Source organism: Rhinolophus sinicus, chromosome 5 (genome assembly GCF_057876585.1).
Source record: "Rhinolophus sinicus isolate RSI-liver-muscle chromosome 5, RSI-T2T, whole genome shotgun sequence".
NCBI lineage: Eukaryota > Metazoa > Chordata > Mammalia > Chiroptera > Rhinolophidae > Rhinolophus > Rhinolophus sinicus.
The window spans coordinates 72734470-72757973 of record NC_142505.1 but is presented as its reverse complement, the minus strand read 5'-3'; the positions used below and the strand labels follow the sequence as shown (position 1 = coordinate 72757973).

Genomic DNA, 23504 nt, shown 5'->3' with positions numbered 1-23504 from the left:
TATTATTTCTCACTTAAAGGTTTCATAGAATTTACCAGTTAAGTCATCTGGGCTTGAAGTTTTGTTTGTGTGAAGGACTTCAACAATTTCATTAATACATATAAGGCTACTCAAGTTATCTCCTTCTTGTGTGAGTTTTGATTGTATCTTTCAAAGAACTTATCTATTTCAACTACATTGTTCAATTTCTTGACATAAAGTTGTTTACAATACTCCCTTATCCTTTTTGTAAAATCTGTAGAATGAATACTAATATCACTTCTCTCATTCCTGATATTGATCATTTCTTTTTCATCCTCATCAGTCTGGTTTATCACTTTTGCCTTATTGATTTTCTGTTTTCTGTTTTATTTATTTCCACTTTGATCTTTACTATTTTTTTTCTTCTGCTTACTTTCTTTTTCTGATTCTACTTCTTAATGTGAAGGCTAAAGTCATTAATTGGAGACTTTTTTTCTTTTCTAACATAGGTGTTTAATGCTATAATTTCCCCTTAAGTGTTACTAAAATGTCCTACAAATTCTTAATATATTGTGTTTTCATTTGCATTTAATTCAAAATACCTTCTAATTTCCCTTTTGATTTCTTCTTTGACCTGTCGGTTCTTTAGAAGTATGGTATTTAGTTTCCAAATATTTAAAATTTTTTCTAGAGATTTTTCTGTTACTAATTTAATTCCATTGGTCAGCTGTATACTTTGTACAATTTGAATCCTTTTAAAATTGATGGAGGGCCGGCCCAGTGGCTCAGGTGGTTGGAGCTGCGAGTTCCTAACGCTGAGCTCGCCGGTTCCATTCCCACATGGGCCAGTGAGCAGCGCCCTCTACAGCTAAGATTGTGAACAACAACTCTCCCAGGAGCTGGGCTGCCTTGAGCAGCCAGAGGTTGGTGTGAGCTGTCCTGGGCCGCTGAGTGGGGCCGTTGGCTGCTGTGGGCTACTGTGTGCCGCCATGAGCAGCCGGTGGCTGCCGTGAGCAGCCCACCAACAACTGGAGACCGACTGCCTCAGCCGGGGAGAGCACAAGGCTCATAATACCAGCAGGGGCCAGGGAGCTGTGTCCTGCACAACTAGACTGAGAAACAACGGCTTGAACTGGAAGGGGAGAGAGGGGGGAGGTGGAACAAAGGGGGGAAAAAAGAACATCTTCAAAAAAAAAAAAAAAGCAATTGATGGAAACTTTTTATGGCCCACAATATCATTTATCTTGGTTAATAGTCTGTATATACTTGAGAGGAATGTGTGTATTGGGTGGTGTTTTCTGTAAATGTCAACCTGATCAAGTTAGTTGATAGGGTTGTCAAACCTATATCCTTACTGATATTCTGCTAATATTTTGAGGGCGGTAGTAAAGGTTTTTACTGTAATTGTGGATTTGTCTATTTCTTCTTTTAGTTCTATCAGTTTTTGTTTCATCTATTTTGAAGTTTTGCTATTAGGTGTGTAAACATTTAGGATTTTCACCTTTTCTTGATAATTGACCCCTTTATCATTATGAAATAACCTTGTTTTATCACTGGCAATATTCTTTACTCCAACATCTACTTCTTTTTTTTCTGAATAAAATTATTAAATAATATGTATAGCAAACATAGTAATTCAACACCTCTATCAAATCAATCCACTTCAATAAAGAAAAATAAATGAACAGAAAAACCTGTGTCTGCACAGTACATGTTCTTGGTGTGTAATTTAAATAGCAATACTTTAAATTAGTTGGTTATATATAATGCCAAGTTATTTTTCTTTCAGAATATCTTTTTTGTAGTAACCTATTCTAGCAATAGGACTTAATACTGTTTCAAATAAATAGAACTGTCACACCAAACCAAACAAAAAAACTCAGAAACCAAAAAACTGTAACTGAGATAATAGTTAATGACATCTACTTCTTATGGCATTAATATGGCTACTCCAGTTTTCTTCTTTTTTTTATTGATAGGAAAAGTCTTTAGTGAAACAAGCTTACATGTTAACATTACTTAACTACAATAAATCTGTTCAAATTAAAATTGTATTAAGGACCAAACATAGAATGATTGGTTTGTATAATTCCTTTAAAACAATGAGTCCTAGTTCCATTTTATGACCTCTGAAAAGCAAAACATCCCATTATTGAAATAATTCAGATTTTCCATCTGTAGATGAAAACAGTTATCCATGAGGTAAAAACATACAATGCATGTCACATGCAAACGCTTTTTATTTGTAATTTAAAAACCACAGGCCTGCAATTATCTGTTTTATATTAAGCCATTTCCCCCCATTTATTTAGTTTTACAACATGAAATGTATCTTTTAGTTATTGAAAATTACCAAATGACCTAATATTCAAAATGGTATTTTAGAAACACTATCCTTTGGTTAATATAACCCATTAATTTTGTTTTAACATTGGTTTATCCTGATTTAGTTCACATATGTTTATATATAGACTATCAAAGTACTAGTCACTCTTTTTTCACTGCCTTGAAGAAATGGGTATTTCCATTCTTTTTAACCCTGTCACGTATATGATGCAGAAATGAGAATAAAATTCCCCTCTAATATAGCCATATTTTCAGATAGGTTAGTTTCCTTATATGATATTCAGATTGACTATACAAGCATCATGGATTTTTTTTTCTAATTAAAAAATACTACTTAAATCACTTTCTTAATGAGTGTGACTTTAAAACAAAAACAAAAATAGACTTTTATCATTTCGTTTTGAATTTTATCTACTCGTGTTTACATAGGATCTTAGATGATTGATTTCAAGAGGATTAATACCCTTAGAGCCAGATTCATTCTTACATATAACCCATTCTGCTCTTTTCGGGAAAAGTCACGTGATTTTCTGAATGCCAAGGCATAAAATTAATTATCTTTAAAAACACATGAATTTTTTACTTTGTAAAGTTGTCACTTCAACCTAAGATGGTTTTCTGGTTATGATATAGAAAGACATACATACCACACATATTATTACAGAGAAGCGGGGATAATGTAACACAGTGTAGAGTGGGAGATTATAAATGAACTTTTGATGAAAGGAGAGGGTCAGTACTTATATATAGAAGTAATATTTTATCTATCATAAAAATTTTCAACTTCTAGAAAACACATGAATGAAAAGACAGTTTGTAAATCCAAATTTTTAAAAACTATGCACAAAAACTATAGTATTTGGGGGAAAGGTTTATACAAGTAGTTTTTAAAATATTTTTTTCTACTATCAATTACACATTAACATATACACACTAATTGAAAATATGCCAGAACCATAATTCTGAGCAGTGTTATCATTTTCTAAATGGACTGTCCACTTTTCTACTATATGATGTAGCTGTTAATTTTACACAAGTATAATTAGCTGTTTAATTTTAAGCAAAGTAAAAGGATTGTCTCCCTCAAATTGTTTTAAACATCAAAACCTATGCCTATAAATTTTAAAACTTTCAACAGTCTCAATATTTCAACTGAAAAGTATTGTAAATTTAAATGTACTTTATATTATAGGTGCATCAACCTAGTTATTTAGTGTAGAATCCTTCAAAGACTTTTCTATCTCTTTACTGGGTGATATTTTCTTAATGCTGGCTTCGTGCCTGTGTTTGCTTTCTTTGTTATTTCCATTACGTTGTGGCTATCAAACATTCTTTTGACCTGTATTACCATGGTATTTCTTTTTCCATCCTCTTATTTTAAACCTATTTGTATCTTTACATTTCAAGTGCATTTCCTGTAGGCTGCATGTATAGCTGAGTCTTGCTTTATTATCATCTGGTCTCTGCCTCTAATTTGGGTGATTAGATCATTCATGTTTTGTGATTACTGATATGATTAGATATGAGTTTGTCATCTTGCCACTTGTTTTCAAGTTGTTCCGTCTGTTCTTTGTGTACTTTTTTTGAAGTTTTTGGGGAGGGCCTTCTTTTGGATTAATCAAGTATTATTTTACAATCCCATTTAATCTACCTTTTTTTAAATAAAAAAAAAGATTTTACTGGGTAAGGGGAACAGGACTTTATTGGGGAACAATGTGTACTTCCAGGATTTTTCCCAAGTCAAGCTGTTGTCCTTTCAATCTTAGTTGTGGAGGGCGCAGCTCAGCTCCAGGTCCAGTTGCTATTGTTAGTTGCAGGGGGTGGAGCCCACCATCCTTTGCGGGAGTTGAGGAGTCGAACTGGCAAACTTGTGGTTGAGAACCCACTGGCCCATGTGGGAATCGAACCGGCAGCCTTCGGCATTAGGAGCACAGAATTCCAACTGCCTGAGCCACGGGCCGGCCCTAATCTACCTTTTTGACATGCCAGCTATAACTGTTATTTTAGCGATTTAGGGGTTTTAGTATGCATATTTAGCCTATCACAGTCTACTATCAAGTGATGTCATACTATTTCATGTATAAGAATCTTATGATAGTTTACTTTAATTAATACTCCCTGAACTGTTAGTCATGCATTTTACTTGTACATGTATTGTAAACCCCATAATACATTATTATTTTGTTTAAATAGGCAAGTTTTTCTTTTGAAGATAAACAATCATATTTTTATCGTGTAGTTTTCATTTTTGGTGTTCTTCATTCCTTATGTAACTCCATATTTACATCTGATATCATGTTTGTTTTGGTCTGATTGGGCTACCATAACAAAATACCGTAGATTAGGTGGCTTTAACAACAGAAATTTATTTTCTCACAGTTCTGGAGACTGGAAGTCCAAGATCAAGGTGCCAGCAGGGTCAACATTTGGTGAGGATTCTCTCTGAAGGTTGCAGGTGGCTACCTTCTCACTGTGTACTCATATGCTCCCCCACCCCCACGTGCACTGGGAGAAAGAGAACAAGCTTTCTGGTATATCTTCCTATAGGGGCATTAATCCCATCATGAGGGCACACCATCATGACCTCATCTAACCATAATTACCCTCAAAGGAGACAACTCTAAATACCATCACGTTGGAGGTTAGTGCTTCAACATACAAATATTTTGAGGGCGAAATAATCCAGTCCACAGCAGTGTTCCTGCTGCCTAAAGGACTTTAACATTTCTTGTGAGTGAGTCTGCTGGTGATGAATTCTTTCGGCATTAGTGTATCTGAAAAGTCTTACTTCATCCTTTTATTTCAATACAATTTTTGGTTTGGAATAATTAGATTTGTAAAAATGTTGGAATGACAATCCAGAGATTTCCTTATACCACTCCTCACATTCTCCTTAATGTAATACATCATGACCAAGTAAGATTTCCTCCAGAAATGCAAAGATGTTCCAGCATTAGACAATGTATTAATGACATAAAATATTAACTAATTAAAGAAGAAAAACTATACCATCGTCATCTTGCTAAGTAATCAAAAGCTATTTGATTAAACATCCCTTCCTAAAAATACTAATAGTAAATAAGTAATTAAAGGATATTTCTGTAAAGGACAGAAATATGAAAAAAATTGCAAAACATCAGAATACTTCTACAGTTAAATTTAAAATCAAGACAAATTGTACCCTGTCACTAATATCAACCAACATTACTCTGGAGGCTATATAGTCAATGCAATGAAACAAAAAAATGAGGTAAGGAAGAGAGAAACTGATCATTATTAGCAGACACAAGTACCTACCTAAAAACCCAAAGTAATCAACTGAACAATTATTTCAAAAATATGTGATACATCAATGGAACAAAACAAAAAATCCCAAAACAAACCCTTTTATAGACAAGATTTTAGTTTACAATTTCAAATTGTAAATCTTTGGATAAAGGATTATAGAAAAACATTGATAGAAAGGTCTATCCACTGAGACTCAAATTTTTCAATATAGATGTACACTGTTTAGAGATACAAATAAATATGACAGAATTATAAAGAAAAGCATAGAAAGACAAAACATACAGCAGTTACCTTTAGATGAATGGAAAGGGATGCAATTGGAGAGGATCACACTAAGTCAAGAGGGTTTCTAAGGTGGTAAATACAGGTGTTCAGGTTATTTTATAAAACTATGCATTTACATTTTATGCATTCTCCTTTATGTTTGACATATTTGACAACTGTAAAAAATTTAATGATGATATGTATGTGCTGTTATAGAAAGATCTCTAAGAAGTATTAAGTGAAAAAGCAAAATAGTATGTGTAGCATGATTCCTTTCCTGTAAACGTTTTTATTGATGGTATATGCATAAAGATTTTTTCCTCTGGAAGAATACAGAAGACATTATTACTTTCATTAAATGTACAATAACTAAGGTACACATATTCATTTTATACCTTTCTCTGCTGTTTTGTTTTCAAACAGTTTTGAACTGTTTTTATTCTGAACTGATTTTTAACATGCATGTAACTTTTTAACATATCTGTATGTGTATAACTATTTTTTTGTGTTAATATTAAGATGGGTTATCCAAGTGGTAGAATTGATGGATTGCTTGTTTTCTTCTTTATACTTTTACACCTTTAAAAAAAAACAAAACTATTTAGTCAAAATCCTAGTTAAAAACTGGACTATGAGAAATTTAAAAAAAATAAAAATACCCAAGAGAGATTTGAAAAAAATCTCAATTTTGCTGATTATTAAAAATATACAATGTTTTATCAAATTGGGAAAAATAAAAAAAAGTGATAATAATCTTGGCAAAAGGACAAAGAGTGCACTGCTGTTAAGCATACAAATGAAGACAAAAAGAAGAAAAAAGAAAAATAGTAAAAATAAAAAAAGGAAAGAAAAAAACAAAAAGAATATAAATGAGACTATATTGTGACGGCTCCGATAGAGTATACCATATAAAAATTCTAAACTGATCTCATGGAGTCATAGATTTTTAAGTTATCAAGTACAAAGATCTAAAATCTGAACTTTTACAAGAAAATTAGAGTAAGCTAAGTGAAATGTAGAGACAAAACTGAAGGCAGAGAAGCAAGTTCAGTCCACTGCAAGAACTAAATTAACAGATGATTAAGGAGAAGTAGAAATGAAAGAGGAAGGACAGATCTGTGTAGTGTCATTTAAGAGGTAAAAACTAAAAGCTTGTGGTGAATGATTAGGTATAAAAGATGAGAAAGAGGAAAGTTAAAGATAATTCTGAGATTTATAACTTGAGGCAAATGAGTAATTCTACTATCAAATGTGATAAAAGAAGAAAGAGAAGTTGGAGGAAAAAACAGTGACTTAGTTCACTGCCTTATTGTATGTGATCTACAGGAAGGTGGAAATCTCCAATAAACAAATGGAATAGGAAACAAAAGAGAGACATTAAGATCTAGAGAGCACTGTCAAATACAGCTTTCTACAATCAATAGATGAATGGGTAAAGAAGATGTGGTATACATACAATGGAATATTAATCAGCAATTAAAAAAGAATGAAATCTTGCCATTTGCAACAACATGGATGGACCTAGAGGGTACTGTGCTGAGTGAAATAAGTCAGAGAAAGACAAATACCATATCATTTCCCTCATATGCATAATCTAAAACTAAATAAATAAACAAAACAGACCCATAGATATAGAGAACATTCTGATGTTTGCCAAAGGGGAGGAGGGTAGAGGGATGGGAATAAAAACGATTTCTAAAATAAGAGAAATATTCTATAACTGCACTGTCTAACACAGCAGATACTAGTCATGTGGCTTTGATCACTTGAAATGTGACTAGTGCAACAGAGGAACTCATTTTCACTTTTATTGAACTTTAATTTAAATTTAAATAGCTACAGGTAGCTAGTTACTACCACATTAGATAGAATATATCCAGCGACTTAGAGAGCATTTACATTCCCTTTCTCTCACTTCCCAGACATACAACAATTAAGGTTTACATTTGATGTATTCAAATAGCTATAAAATATCATCTTGGCTTAATATATTACAAAACTAAGGATCTATGATCCATCCTCAGCCAAACAGTACGATTACTTTCTTTAATTCTTAATTCCATTTGCAAATCAAAATGAAGCTAAGTAAAAACTGCACGGTCTGGCAAGCTGGCATTAAGGTTTAATGGCAAAACAAACCAGTCTTGGATTAGAAGGCCTAGTTTGAGACCCAGAACTCCACTCTACAGAATACTGACCTCTCCATCGCTATCGGATATCACAATGAATCCATCTTCAAGTTTACGCTTCCGCTTTACATTGACAGGATCAGTAGTTTCTGTATCTTTCTTCTCCAGGTTCTGCGCTTCAGAGGCTTCTTTGATTTTTTTCTTTCTCCGTGGCATCCTTTTAACTGAAATACAAAGACAAATAATTTACTCAAAGTATAAATTTTCTAGATGCTATTTGTAATTTAGTCATATATAAAAAAAAGATAACCGGGGCAGCCGGGTGGCTCAGGCAGTTGGAGCTCCGTCCTCCTAACTCCGAAGGCTACCGGTTCAATTCCCACATGGGCCAGTGGGCTCTCCACCACAAGGTTGCCAGTTCAATTCCTCGAGTCCCGCAAAGGATGGTGGGCAGCGCCCCCTGCAACTAAAATTGAACACGGCACCTTGAGCTGAGCTGCCTCCAAGATGGCTCAGTTGGTTGGAGTGCGGGCTCTCAACCACAAGGTTGCCAGTTCAATTCCTCAAGTCCCGCAAGGGATGGTGGGCTGTGCCCCCTGCAACTAGCAATGGCAACTGAACATAAAGCTGAGCTGTGCCCTCCACAACGAAGACTGAAAGGACAACAACTTGACCGGAGAAAAGTCCTGGAAGTACACACTGTTCCCCAATAAAGTCCTCTTCCCCTTCCCCCCCCCCAAAAAAGATAGCCATCAAACAGAAGTAAAGCTGGATTTCTGAAATTTTCCACTACTCATTAAAATGTATATAATTTTTCTATAGAGAAAATATATAAAAAATTTATATATTTTGCTATAGAGGAAAATGTATAAATCTCATCTCTTTAGTAAAATTTCAGTAGGAATAATAACTTATCCTAGTTCCTTAAACATTAACTTAGATAATTGGTTTTCTTTCTTTATTTATTTTTTTTTTAAAGATTTTATTGGGGAAGGGGAACAGGACTTTATTGGGCAACAGTGTGTATTTCCAGATCTTTTTCCAAGTCAAGCTGTTGTCCTTTCAATCTTAGTTGTGGAGGGTGCAGCTCAGCTCCAGGTCCAGTTGCTGTTGTTACTTGCAGGGGGCGCAGCCCACCATCCCATGTGAAAGTCGAGGAGTTGAACCCGCAACCCTGTGGTTGAGAGCCCATTGACCCATGAGCCCATTGGCCATGCTGGAATTGAACCAGCAGCCTTCCGGCGTTAGGAGCACGGAGCTCCAACTGCCTGAGTCACCGGGCCGGCCCAGATAATTGTTTTTCTTGAGTACATATTATAATTTATCTAAGATATTTTTAAATACCAACATCTCAACCTGATAAAGGACACATCCAAAAAACCCACAGCTAATATACTTAAAGGTAAAAGATAATGCTTTCTCCTTAAGACAGGAACAACACAACAATGCCTGATTTCATCATTTCTCTGAACTTTAATTAATTTACACTGGAGATTCTAGGCAGGTCAACTATTCAAAAAGAAATACGAGACATCCAAATTGGAAAGGAAGAAGTAGAACTATTATAGTTTACATGATCTTGTATTTTTTTAAAAATTTAAGAAATCTACAAAAACTATTATAATGAACGAGGTCAGCAATATTGCAGGACTCAAGGTCAATGTACAAAAATCACTTGTATTGCTATCGACTAGCAATACACAATTCAAAATGGAATTTAAAAAATTCAATTTCTAATAACGTCAAAAATAATAAAATGCTCAGGAATAAATTTAATAAAGGAAGTACAAGATTTGCAACTGAAAACTTAAAAATAATGTTGAAAGAAATTAAAGATCTAAATAAATGCAAAAATATCCATTGTTCATTAATTGGAAGACTTGATATTGTTAAGACAGCAATATTCCCCAAATTGCTCTACAGATGCAACATAATCCCTAATAAAATCTCTTATTAGATTTTATTGTGGAAATAGACAAGCTGATCCTAAAATTCACAAGGAAACACAAAGGTCCAAAACAGCCAATGTGGCACTGGCACAAGGACAGAGACGTAAAGATCAATGGAACAAAACAGAAAACACCTACACATTTACTGTCAATTTTCAACAAGGGTGCCAAGATAATTCAATGGGGAAAGTATAGTCTTTTCAACAAGTGTAGAGGGCTTCTACCTCATATATACAAAAAATGCAAAAAATGGATCAAAGACCTAAATGTAAGATTTAGGTAAAATTCTTAAGTCAAATATCGTCATAAATCTTTGTGATCTTGAATAGGCAATGTTTGTTACATAAGATATGAAAAGCATAAGTAACAAAAATAATAGATAAATTGGGCTTCATCTAAATTAAAAACCTTTGTGCTTCAAACCATAATTTCAAGAAAGTGAAACAAAAAAAAGAATAGAAAAAAGTATTTGAAAATCATCTATGTGATAAAATAATCGTATCCAGAATATAAAAAGAACACTTGCAACTCAATAGTAAAAAGGCAAATAAACCAACTTAAAAATGGGTAAAAAAGCTGAATAGATATTTCTCCAGAAACACAAAGGACTAGTAAGCACATAAAAAGATGCTCAATGTCATTAGTCATTAAGGAAATACAAAGTGCACAATGTGATGGCTATTTAAGAAAATGGAAAATAACAACTGTTGATGAGGATATGGAGAAACTGGAAGCCTAGTACACTGCTGATGGGAATATAAAATGGTACAGCTGCCGTGGGGTAAAAAAAAAAAAAAAAGGCATGAAGTAGTGATAAATACTAAAACATGAATGAACTCTGAGAACATGTTAAGTGAATGAACCAATCACAAAAGCCCAAACACTGTGTGATTCTATTTACATGAAATATCTACAACAGGCAAATCTGTAGAGAGAGAAAGCAGATTACTATTACTAGGGGGCTGGCAGAGAGGGAAACGTGCAGTGACTGCTTAATAGCTATCCAGGGCTTTGCGGGGGATGATGAAAATGTTCTGGAATTAGAAAGTGGTAATACTTGCACATTCTCAATGTACTAAAAGCCACTAAATTGTACATATTAAAACTATTAAAATGTTGGGCTTGTTTTTTTTAAATGTTGGGTTTTATGTTACGTGAATTTTACCTAAATTTAAAGAAAAAAAAGATGATTTTATTTTATAACCAAAGCAGAGAATCACTGGCTTAGTCACTGATTTAAATAAAGCAACTTTAACTGTCTTACAAACTTCTCAAATAGCTTTAGACAGTTGTTATACCTGTTTATCAAAAAGAATCTGTGCAATCCTAGTATTATGGGAGGACAGTAATATACACAGATGCTTCCATTCCCGAGTCATTTCAAAATCATTTCCAATCACAACAGAAACATAAACACAAATTTATTTTCTATTCTTAATGCATATTTTTAAATAACTTAAGTCTTAAAGAAATCACACAGGAAAGATCAAAAATTTAAACTAGATATAAATTTTTAATTCTGTACTTAAATAGAGTAATAAGAGAACTAGAGAAATACATATATTAATAGTATATATGAAAAAGGGTTAACGATCTAGTATATAAATAGTACGTACATACAAATTGATAACTAGACATGAACTGTCAATTTGCAAGGAAAAAAATCACATTAAATACAAATATATAGAAGCATTTAACTTATCAAGTTATCATAAGACAAATAGGATGATATATTTTTAATTCCCGAATTAAAACAATATTAATGGTAATTCACAATAGGGGGCAGTTCTCTAAAGACCAAACTATAATAGAAATGGAAAGAAAAAAAAAAAACACAACACTAAACTTTGTACAAATGGTGCCATATATCTAAATGACTAAAGTCTCAAGTTTTAACCACTCACCTTACCCCACCTTCTTAGATGTAGGTCTGATACTGTCATAATGAAAATCACCCAAAGAAAAGAAAACAAATCTCTTTGGGAACCAAGAGAAACAGCAAAGTTACCTGAGGGGAAAGTATATGGAATCTGGCAAATTAAAGATAAACAGATCTTAGATTGATACTTAGAGAACTGCAGGCTAAGCAGTTTTTTGTTTTTGTTTTTATTTTTATTGGGTAACAGTGTGTTTTTTCCAGGACCCATCAGCTCCAAGTCAAGTCCTTCAATCTAGCTGTGGAGGGTGCAACTCAGCTCCAAGTCCAGTCGCCATTTTCAATCTAGTTGGGGGCGGGGAGCCAGGGGGCACAGCCCACCATCCCATGTGGGAATCGAACCAGCAACCCTGTTGCTAAGAGCTCGCGCTCTAACCAACTGAGCCATCCAGCCACCCAGCGGCAGCTCGTTGTCTTCAATCTAGTTGTGGAGGGCACAGTCACTGGCCCATGTGGGAATCGAACCAGCAACCCTGTTGCTAAGAGCTTGTGCTCTCACCAACTGAGCCATCCAGCCGCCCAGGTTAAACATTCTTAATCCGTCAATCCACAAGCTTTAAAGCATGTATGGATAGGCCTCAAAGGAGTCACCCACTCCTTGAAATTTTGTGCAAAATTGTCTTGTTTCTGTATATTCTTTGGGGAAAATTTTATAGGCTTCATCCAATTCTCAAAGGGGCTCAAGACACAAAATAACTACCAACAATCTAGCTAAACCCCTTCATGTTCAGAAGCAATCCAGAGGTTTAAATGGACACAAGTCTTCCAGTGTTTTTTATTTAATAAGTATATTTACTTTGTATTACCCAAGTTCTTTGACTAATCTTTTTTACATTTTTAAATTTTTTGTGTGTATGCTTTCTAATATACATAAGTATATTAGTACACATACATAATTTACAAATATGCATATATTATGGATTGTGCTACAAAAGTTATCAGCAGGGATACAAGATTTTAAAAAGGTAAGAAAATCCTTGAGACTTTGAGTAAGTAAAGATTTTCAGGATACAAAAAGTACAAACCGTGGAATTTTTTAAAATACATAAATGGACTTCACTGAAATTTAAAACTTCTGTTCTTCAAAAGACACCATTAAGAAAACAAAAAGACAAGCCACAGGAGAAAATATTTGTTGGTGAAACGAAAGGTGAGAAGCACATGGATTTGATGTCAAGGAGATCTTTGATGATTTTAACAGAACAGATTCAGATTATATAACATATATAATCTAAAAACCCACAATTAATATCATACTTAATGGTGAAAGACTGAAAAATTTCCCCTTAGATCAGGTACAAGACAAGGATGTCTACTCTCACCTCTTCTGTTCAACATGGTACTGGAGGTTCTAGTGAGGGTAACTAGGCAAGAAAAAGAAAAGACACCCAACTTGGAAAGGAAGAAGTAAAACTATCTCTATTCTTAGATGCAAAGGTCTTTTATGTAAGAAATTCTAAGGAATCCTCTAAAAACTATTAGAAGAATCAAGTTTGGGCCGGCCCGGTGGCTCAGGTGGTTGGAGTGCCCTGCTCCTAGCGCTGAAGGCCACTGGTTCGATTCCCACATGGGCCGGTGAGCTGCAGCCTCTGCAGCTAAAACTGTGAACAACAGTTCTTCCTGGAGCTGGGCTGCCATGAGCAGCCGGAGGTTGGCCTGTGCTGCCATGTGCTGCCATGAATGGCCGGCAGCCAGCGCGAGTGGTCGGCAGCCGGCAACAGCTGCCGTGAGCAGCTGTGAGCAGCTGACCGACGACTGGCGACCAACTGCCTCAGCCAGGGGAGCGCAAGGCTCATAATACCAGCATGGGCCAGGGAGCTGTGTCCTACACAACTAGACTGAGAAACAACGGCTTGAACTGGAGTGAGGGGGCGGAGGCAGAAGAAAGGGAGTTAAAAAAAAAAAAAAAAAAAAGCAAGTTCAGTAAGGTTACAGAATACAAAGATAAATAAACAAAATAAAGCGTAGTTCTATACTTGCAATGAACAATCTGAAAATGAAATTAAGAAAATTTCATGTACAACAGCATCATAAGGAATAAAATACTTAGGCATAACTTTAACAAAAGACATGCAAAATTTATATTCTGAAAACTATAAAACATTTTGAAAGAAATTAAAGATGGTCTAAGTAAGTGCAAAGGTATCCAATGTTCAAGGATCAGAAGACTTAATATTAAGATATCAATACTCCTCAAATGGACATACAGATTCAATGCAATCCCTAATGAAATACTAGTTGGTTTTGTGCGGAAATTGACAAGCTGATCCTCAAGTTCACATGGAAATTCAAGGTTCCCTAAATAATCCAAACAATCTTGAAAAAGAACAAAGTTGGAGGACTCACACTTCCTGATTTCAATATGTACTTAAAATGCTACAGTAATTAAGACAGTGTGGCACTGGCATAAGAATGAACATATAGAACAATGGAATAAAAATGAAAGCCCAGAAATATATGCTCACATTTACAGTCAATTGATTTTCAACAAGGTGCCAAGGCCATTCAACAGGAAAAGAAAAAAATTGAAATACTGCCATTTGGGACAACACGGATGGATCTTGAGATCATTATGCTAAGTGAAACAAGACAGAAAGTCGAGAACCATATGACTTCACTCATATGTGAGACATAAAACTGAAAGCAACAAAGAAACAAGACAAACAAACAAAAATTCATAGACAGATAATAGTTTAGTGGTTACAAAGAGTAAGGAGGGAGGGGAGATAGTAGAAGAGGGTAAAGGGGATCAAATATATGGTGATGGAAAGAGAACTGACTCTAGGTGGTAAGCACACAATGTGATATATAAATGATGTATTACAGAAGTGTACACTTGAAACCTATGTAATTTTACTAACCACTGTCACCCCAATAAATTTAATTTTAAAAAACAGGAAAAGAATAGTCTTTTTCAACATATGGTGCTGGGGAAACTGCAGAGTCAGATGCAAAAGAATAAAATTGGACCTCTACCTCACATCACAGAAAAATTAACTCAAAATGGATCAAACACTCAAGTGTAAGAGCTAGAATTACACAATTCACAGAAGAAAACATCGGCATAAATCTGTATGAGTTTGAATTAAGTAATGGTGTCTTACATATAACATCAAAAGCACAAGCAGAAAAAAGAAAAACTAGATGAACTAGACATCATCAAAAATTAAGAACTTTTGTGTTTCAAAGGGCACTATCAAGAAAGTGAAAGGAGCTTTTTGGCTTTCGGCTGCAAGGAGGCCAAGGAGCAACTTTCTTCCATCCTGGTCGGGAATCCAGTTTCATCTGACACCAGCCACCTCCACCAGGCCGCCAAAGTTCAAAGTTCAACCCCAAAGAGATCAAAGTCATATACCTGAGGTGCACCTGTGGGGAAGTCAGTGCTACATCTGCTCTGGCCGCCAAGATCGGCCCCCTGCGTCTGTCTCCAAAAAAAGTTGGTGATGACATTGCTAAAAGGGTCTGAGGATTACAGTGAAACTGACCATGCAGAACAGACAGGCCCAGATTGAGGTGGATCTGCCTCTGCCCTGATCATCAAAGCCCTCAAAGAACCAAGAGACAGAAAGAAGCAAAAAAACATTAAGTACAGTGGAACTATCACTTTTGATGAGATTGTCAACATTGCCCAACAGATGCAGCACTGCTCTTTAGCTAGAGAACTCTCTGGAACCAATAAATAGATCTTGGGAACTGCTCAGTCTGTGGGCTTCAATGTTGATGGCTGCCACCCTCATGACATCAACAGTGGTGCAGTGGAATGCCCAGCTAGTTAAGAACTACAAAGGAAAATATTTCAATTAAAGATGATTTGACAATCAGTGGGGGGGGGGGGAGTGAAAGGATAGTCCACAGAATTGGAAAAACTTTTTGCAAATCACATCTGATAAGGGACTTGCACATAGAACATATTAAAAAAATAATAATAATAACTCTTAGAACTCAAAACGGCAAATAACCCAATAAAAATTAGCCAAAGGATCTAAGTATACATTTCTACAAAATTTACAAATGGCGAATAAGCACATGAAAAGATGCTCTATATTATTAGCCATCAAGAAAATGCAAATCAAAAGTGCAATGAGATACCACTTTACACCCACCAGAACAGCTATAACCAAAATGACACATAATAATAAGTGCAGGCAAGAATGTGGAGAAATTGAACCCTCATACAGGTCTGACAACTAAGTTCTAGAACTCATCCTAGAAAAAGTGCTACATACGCATATGCTGCTGGTTGGTGAATATGTAAAATAATGAAGCCTCTAGAAAACAGTCTAGCAGCTCCTCAAAAATGCTAAAATTAGAGTTACGGTACAACTCAGCAATTCCACTCCTAGGTAAATAGCCAAAAGAAATTAAAACTTACGTCCACACAAAAACTTGTACACAAATTTACGTAACAGCATTATTCATGAGAGCCTTAAACTGGAAACCCAAATGTCCATCAATTGATGAAGGAATAAAATGTGATATATCCATACAACAGAATATTATTTGCAATAAAAAAGAATGAACTACTAGTACACGCAACAACATGGATAAAGCTTGAAAACATCATGCTAAGTGGAAGAAGCCAATCCTTAAAGATCATGTATTATGGTATGGTTCCATTTATATGAAATATCCAGATTGGTAAATCTATAGACAGAAAGTAGAGCAGTGATTCCTTAGGGCTCAGTGGGATTGGGTACTGATGGCTTAGGAGTGTGGAGTTTCTCTTTGGGGTGATGAAAATGTTCTAAAATTGAGTGTTATGATGGTTATACAACTGTGAAAATACTAATTCATTGAATTGTACAATTAAATGGGTGAATTGTATGGTATATTAATTATATCTCAATAAAGCTGTTTAAAAAAAAAATTTACCTATGGTGACTAAGTTAGAACACTGGTTACCCGTGAAGGGTACTAACTGGGAAGGGGAACAAGGGAGCCTTCTAGAGTGCTGGAAATGTTCTAAATCTCGATTTGGGTGGTAGGTACATGGAGGTATACATTAAGCAGTACAGTTAAGATTGGTTCACTTCACTATATTAAATACCTTTAAACTGTATTAAATACAGGTTTTTTAATGTTTAATAAATGTTTGTGAATGAATGGATATTTTAATCCTCATAAAAACCTAAGAAGTAAATATAATTATTATGGGGAAACATAGCTTCAGAAGTAACTTGCCCAGTCACAAAGCAGGCACTTCCACCTCTGGCTCTCGTCTCCAAAATCTGACTCCAATACCCCATGGCTTAATCTTTACACCTCTTCTAACTAGAACTGCTCCCTGATGTATGGTATACACACATAAACATTTGCTGAATTAATAGCATAAAGTATATATTAAAATTATTAAATATTATATAAAGGCACAGAAGGACAAAATTATTATAGACTGAAGAAAGCTATATGGAGGATCGTAAGACTTAAGGTGATCTTTGAATCTAATAGAATAATAGCATGAGTAGAACTTGGAAGTGGCAATTAGCATGGAGGAAGACTGGAGGAATCATACTGCCCTAGGAAAACACCTTATATGGAATAGTTTCCATCTTAGTTAATGTTTCCTATACCCTAGAGTTGTTTAAACCAATATGCTCAAATCTGATAGTAAGGGCAGCTACACCCATACAAATATATGTATGTAATTTATTAAAGTTGTATATAAATAAAAACTCTTCTCCTTAGCACAGAACCACCTGCAGATTCAAAGTAGGTTTTCAAAGAACCACAGCAGATAAAGGATCAATAAGAAGCATTAAGAAAAGGCGCCCCAGATACAGATTCCAAAATTCCAGTGCTTCATGAGATTTAGCCAGTTTCCAAAGTATTTCTAAGAGTAAAAAAGGTCACTGCTCAGCCATTCAAACAAGCAAGCCAGCCTATAACTGAACTATTTAAATTGCTACTCTTCAAAATGAAGAACTCACTAAAATAACAGCTTATCTTCAATTACTTGAACTGAAACTATAGAATGAATTACCGCTCAGTGTCTATAAAGGAGGAGTAGAGTCTGGATGCCAACAGCCTCTTCATAATCATGACATTTAGGAATAAAATGTCTCTAAAAGAATGCACAAGCAGGAAAGATGACCCAATACTTATTTCACTTTGATAGTGTCCTTAAAAATCTCCAATTTGGGATATTTGTCTTTTCCTTTCAGCACATCCATCATCTTAATCTATCTGAAGAACAATCACTGACAAGATAATTTAAAATCTTAACATTCTACCTACCAAACCTGTCAAAATTGCTTGGAAAGCTTGGGGGCACAGGGACCTTAACAACAATACTTTATACATGATTGACTCTTACCCCTAAACAAGCCACTATTCAAGAAATTTGGGGGCGGCTGGTTCGCTCATATACCAAGGTCCCAGACTGGATTCCCACATGGGCCAGTGAGCTGCGCCCTCCACAACTAGATTCAAAACAACGCCTTAACTTGGAGCTGGTGAGTCCTGGAAAAACACACATTTAAAAATTAAAAAGAGAAAAGAAATTTCGTACCAAGCTCTTTATCAACTGATCACATCAGCTTGATGGTTCTCTAATTTAAAAAAAAGGTAAATATACACCAGCATCGACACACACCCCTGATGTTTTATTTCCCAGTTCATACTCAGCCTCAGTTTAGGACAAGTGTGTAAGAACAGAATCCAAACACTTTGAGTAACAACTAAATTATAGTTATTTATTGAGTCCTTTGACACTATTCTAGGTACCTCACACACATTAGAGGATATTCCCCCCAATAACTCTATGTGGTAGGTATCATTATTTTACACTATTTTTATAAACAATTTTTATCAATTTTTTTATACATTAGGAAAATTACTCAAAATCAACCAGTTGGTAAGAGGTTAAACTGGTAAAAGACCATGTTGAGAATTGAAGTCCGATGTGTCTGATTCCAAAAACACATTCTTTCATTCAACTACAAAGCACTACCTCCTCCCTGACAGGAAAAACTAAAAACAGAAGCATAAAACTTCCATTTTTTCCTGGGTGTCATTCAGTATGACATAATACTAAACACAGGAACACTGGAGTCAAGCTGCCTTCATTCAAAACCAGCTCTACCACTAGCGAAATGTGTGTCTTTGATCATCTGTAAATTGAAGAGCACTGTCTCGCACCTATTCGTGAAAATTAAATATGCGTGTGTGTAAAAGGCTTGAAACACTGTCATCGCACAGAAGGGAAACGCACCAGTTCTGCTGTAGGGGAAAGTGGAAAATGACGATAAGGATTTCCAAGGAAAATCTTGCTTTCTGGCAAAATAACTAGTTAATGCAAGAATCGCTCCCCGACAAAACAGTAGCCCGGAGGAGGGAGGGGCGTGAGAAGGCAGCGACTAAGCGACTGTTGCCCTAACTCCCGAGAGGCAGTGGGACGGAGCCTCCTCCTGGGGTTCCGCGGGAGGCAGACGCCTTCAACGAGCAGGCGGGGAGCAGAGCCCTTCCGCGGAGAGCGGGAATTACAGAACGTCCCGCCCAGGAGGATGAAGGCCGCACTCCCGGGGTGAGGGGGTAGAGCCCGTCACCCGAGGGCGGAAGCCCACCGCGCATCCCGAGGGGCCATCACCGGCGTCTCGAAGGGCCCACCCCGTCGTCGGGGGGCGCCCACCCGGCGTCCCAGGGGCCATCCCCAGCTTCTCGAAGAGCCCACCCCGGCGTCAGGAGGTGCCCACACGACATCCCGAGGGGCCACACCTGCGTGGGGAGGCGCCCACCTGGAGACCCGAAAGGCCCGACTCAGCGTCGAGAGGGCCCTATCCCCGCTTTAGGGGCGCCCTTGCGGGTGAGGAGCGGGCCGCGAGCCCCGTGAGGAAGACGAGGTGGGAAGAGGGCTGGTTGGGGAATGCGGAGGCGGCAGGTACTCACCAACGGGCCCACGCCACTCCGCTGAGCCCCTCCTCCGGGGCGCTGGGGGTCGCGAGCGCCCGCGGCACGTCAGGAGCTGGGAACCGGCGGGTAAGCGAGCGAGCACGCGCGAAGCTGGCCGCTACCAAGAGGCGACGCGCTCTACAGGCGTGCGCAGGCGCAGGCGCAGGCGTCCGGGAACGGAACCAACGCGCACCGCGGGGAGAAGCCACCGCCAGGACGTACCAACTGCGCGAGGCGGGGCAAGTGGATCCGATCTCCAACAGCGGCAGGGACCCATCCTGGTGCTCTATCAGAGTGCCTGTTCGCTAGCACTTTGAGGGAAACCAAACAGTAGTAGCACAAAGGCCCCCAAACATTACAGTAAACTTGTCAAAGTCTTCTCTGCCACATCAAGCCTCCTCTGGCCCTTTCTTTGCATGTGTCTAGAGTTAACACTGAAATTATCTGTTCATATGAACACTTGAAAGCTTTCTCTGTAAATGTTAGTCTGATCATTTCAAAGGAGGGAGGGAATCTGAGAAACAGCAACTCTTAAGAGATCTCAGATACAGTGTAAAATGAGAACAGCTACTTTGGGTGAAATTTAAAATGTGCACTTTATCACAGCAATTTCATGTCTAGAAAAATACAGGAAGAAACTGCTACAGGTGTGCACAAGAAGACATTCACGTTGAAGCCTGCTTCGTTGCAAAAAATATAAACAATGGAAATGTCCAATAAGACATGGATTAATAAAATATGATATGTTCCTACAATAAAATATTACAACAAAATAAATGAGTCCTATAAGTAGCAACATTTGATAGCTCATGAGTTATTGAAATAGCAACATGCCAACAAATATGTACAGTGAAATGATATATGTAAATTTAAAATTACATAGAATGACACTATATGCTGATTATAGAAAATATATGTGCGCATAGAAAATGAACTAGATGGCTAGATCAATACACACCATGATAATGATATGATAATAGGCAGGAGAGGGTAGAGGTGGAACCCAGGATGGATGGGGATAGGGGATAAACAGGACTTCAGATAGATCTGTCATGATTTCTTTTAAAAAAAAAAGGAAATCTAAAAATAATAAAATGTTAACAGTTGGGCAGTGGATCTATACATTATTCTCAGTACTTTTTTGTAACATTTAATTCTGGAATGCCCTTTTCCTATCCCCCCAGGTCACCTACCTCCAAGTGATCCTCCACAATCCAGCTCGGCCAATTTTTCATCTGCCTCTTCTAACCCTAGTTCATTTCTCCTGCTTGCTTCCTCAGCTTCTGGGACATTTGGTCACCCATGGTACTGCAACTGTTTACTGTATACCTATCTCTTCTGTAATACTGTGGGCCTTCTGAAGACATGATCCATGTAACCCTAGCAAGTAGCAAAGAGCCTGGGCAAAAGCAAACACCCAATACATGTTGATTGAATTGAATTGTGAAGTAGGGGAGATCAGAAAAAGTTTCAGTGCAGGGCCAAAAAGGTCCGTTTGGAGCATCCTACTTCAGAGAAGAATGGTGATGCAATTGTTGCTGGCAGCCATTTTGCAACACTGAGGAGAGCCAGCTTATGGTAGGCAGCCTCCAAGATGGCCCCCAATCATCCTGCCTCCTGGCAATCACACTCTGTGTAATCCCCTCCTCTCCCTGGAAGGTGGACTACTGACTAGACTTAATGACTCACTTTTTAAAAATATAATAAGGCATAGTGAGGGGATGTCATTTCCAAAACTAGGTTATAAAAAGATTGTGGCTTCCTTCCTGGGCACTCTCACCCTCTGAATGTGCTCAATGTGGGGGAATCCAAATGCCATGTCCTGAGGTAATCATGTGTAAAGACCCACATGTGGGAGAGGATTTCCCCCCCACACCTATCCATGGTGACAGCTTGATCACAACCTTGTAAGAAACCGAGGTCAAAGGTACCTCCAGGTTAAGCCATGCCAAAATTCCTAACCCACTGAAACTATGTTTATGTTTTAAGACACTAATTTTGGGGGCAATTTGTTGCATAACAACAGAGAACTAATACACAGCTTAGAAAAGAAAAAAGCAGAAAATCAGGTGAGGGCCCTGACACACACACACACACACACACACACACACACGCTCACAAGGTCTGAGGATTAAATTTGCGAACTCATCCAGAAAAAGTGCTACATACCTCATTGCTGAATATCACTACGATCACCTTCGAAGTACTCCCCTTGGGAAGCTATGCCCCGATGCCAGCGCCTAGTCCATCCTTCAAAGCAATTTTGGAACTCTTTTTCTGGAATGGCCATCAAAGCTGTTGTCATATTACCCTTGAGGCCCTGAATGTCATCAAAATGTCTTCCTTTCAATATATCCTTTATCTTCCAGTGAAGAAAGAAGTCATTGGGGGCCAGATCAGGTGAGTAGCAAGGGTGTTCCAATACAGTTATTTGTTTACTATCTAAACACTCCCTCACAGACAGTGCCGTGTGAGCTGGTGCATTGTCGTGATGCAAGAGCCATGAAGTGTTGGCGAAAAGTTCAGGCCGTCTAACTTTTTCGTGAAGCCTTTTCAGCACTTCCAAATAGAAAACTTGGTTAACTGTTTGCCCAGTTGATACAAATTCATAATGAATAATCCCTCTGACATCAAAAAAGGTTAGCAACATCGTTGCAACAAAGTTCACAAACTTAATTGTCAGACCTCGTGTGTGTGTGTGTGTGTGTGTGTGTGTGTGTGTTTGTGTGTGTGTGTGTTTGTGTTTTTTATATATATATATATATATATATATATATATATATATATATATAATCTGGAGACCATTCCACTTCTGGGCTTTCTGTGATGTGAGATAATAAATATCCTTAATATTTATGTCACTATGAGTCATATTTTCTGTTACTTGCAGTAGACAACATTCTAATTGATGTACCATATTTTGCCATGTATAATGCACTCCCATGTATAATGCGCTCCTGTATATAATGCGCACCCACATTGTTGGCCCAAACGTTCAGGGGGAAAATATCTTTCATTTTAATATTTTAATTCAAATTTTGATTTGTTTATATTTAGGTGCTTGTTTTTTGTATTATAAAGGAATTTTAGCATTTATCTTTTAACATATTATGGTACAAGATATTTTATGTACCAGTAATAAATTTACAATATGCATCATAGAAGGCCAAGAACTCTTTGTCACTGCCAGTTCATTGTAAGTTCAACAAAACCAGTTATCGTATTTCAGGGTATTATTTTGCGTGTGGATTTTGTTATTGATTTCTAGAGTTACACTTTTAACTCATAAGCATAAATAAAAGAATTAAAAACATTTTTACAGATACGGAATTAGTACTACCCATGTATAATGCACATCCTTATTTTTCCCTCACAAATTTGGGCATAAAAGTGAGCATTATACACAGCAAATATGGTAAATCTGAATGTCCATCAGAAAGGGAATGAAATACTATGAATAACATCATATAATTAAAAGAAATACACTAGATCTACATGTATCAGCATAAATAAAACTCAAAAAATGATAATAACTTTAAAAAGAAAATTGCAGGATGATGCAAGTTCCATGAGAATAGGATTTTATTTTGCTGCATCCCTAGTATTTAGAATAATACCTAGAACATAGTAGAGAAAAATGAATGATATGTTCAGCCTGATTCCATTTGTGTGAACATGCATTCTTACACAAATAATATTGTATTTTTAAGTTAAAAGATACATGTGAAAGTATTGTAGTAGGCC

The 23504-nt window shown here is 36.8% G+C and overlaps 1 protein-coding gene and 1 pseudogene across 3 annotated transcripts in view; one reads left to right on the top strand and one right to left on the bottom strand.

Annotated features, from left to right (window-relative positions):
* The window catches only part of UIMC1 (ubiquitin interaction motif containing 1), a 91219-nt gene extending 71319 nt beyond the window's left edge, over positions 1 to 19900 (bottom strand). The window contains exons 1-3 of one of the 3 annotated variants that reach the window (XM_074313430.1): positions 19758 to 19887; positions 8299 to 8454; positions 8058 to 8212 (exon numbers count right to left, since the gene is read on the bottom strand). In XM_074313430.1, the coding sequence (XP_074169531.1) occupies positions 8058 to 8204 (147 nt within the window). In that variant the 5' untranslated portion in view covers positions 8205 to 8212; positions 8299 to 8454; positions 19758 to 19887. Of the gene's footprint in view, positions 1 to 8057; positions 8213 to 8298; positions 8455 to 19757 lie in introns of all 3 variants that reach the window. The other 2 variants (XM_074313429.1, XM_074313431.1) reach the window with 2 other exon arrangements.
* Positions 13554 to 15649, top strand: LOC109434218 (large ribosomal subunit protein uL11 pseudogene; annotated as a pseudogene).
* Positions 19901 to 23504: the final 3604 nt, after the last annotated feature.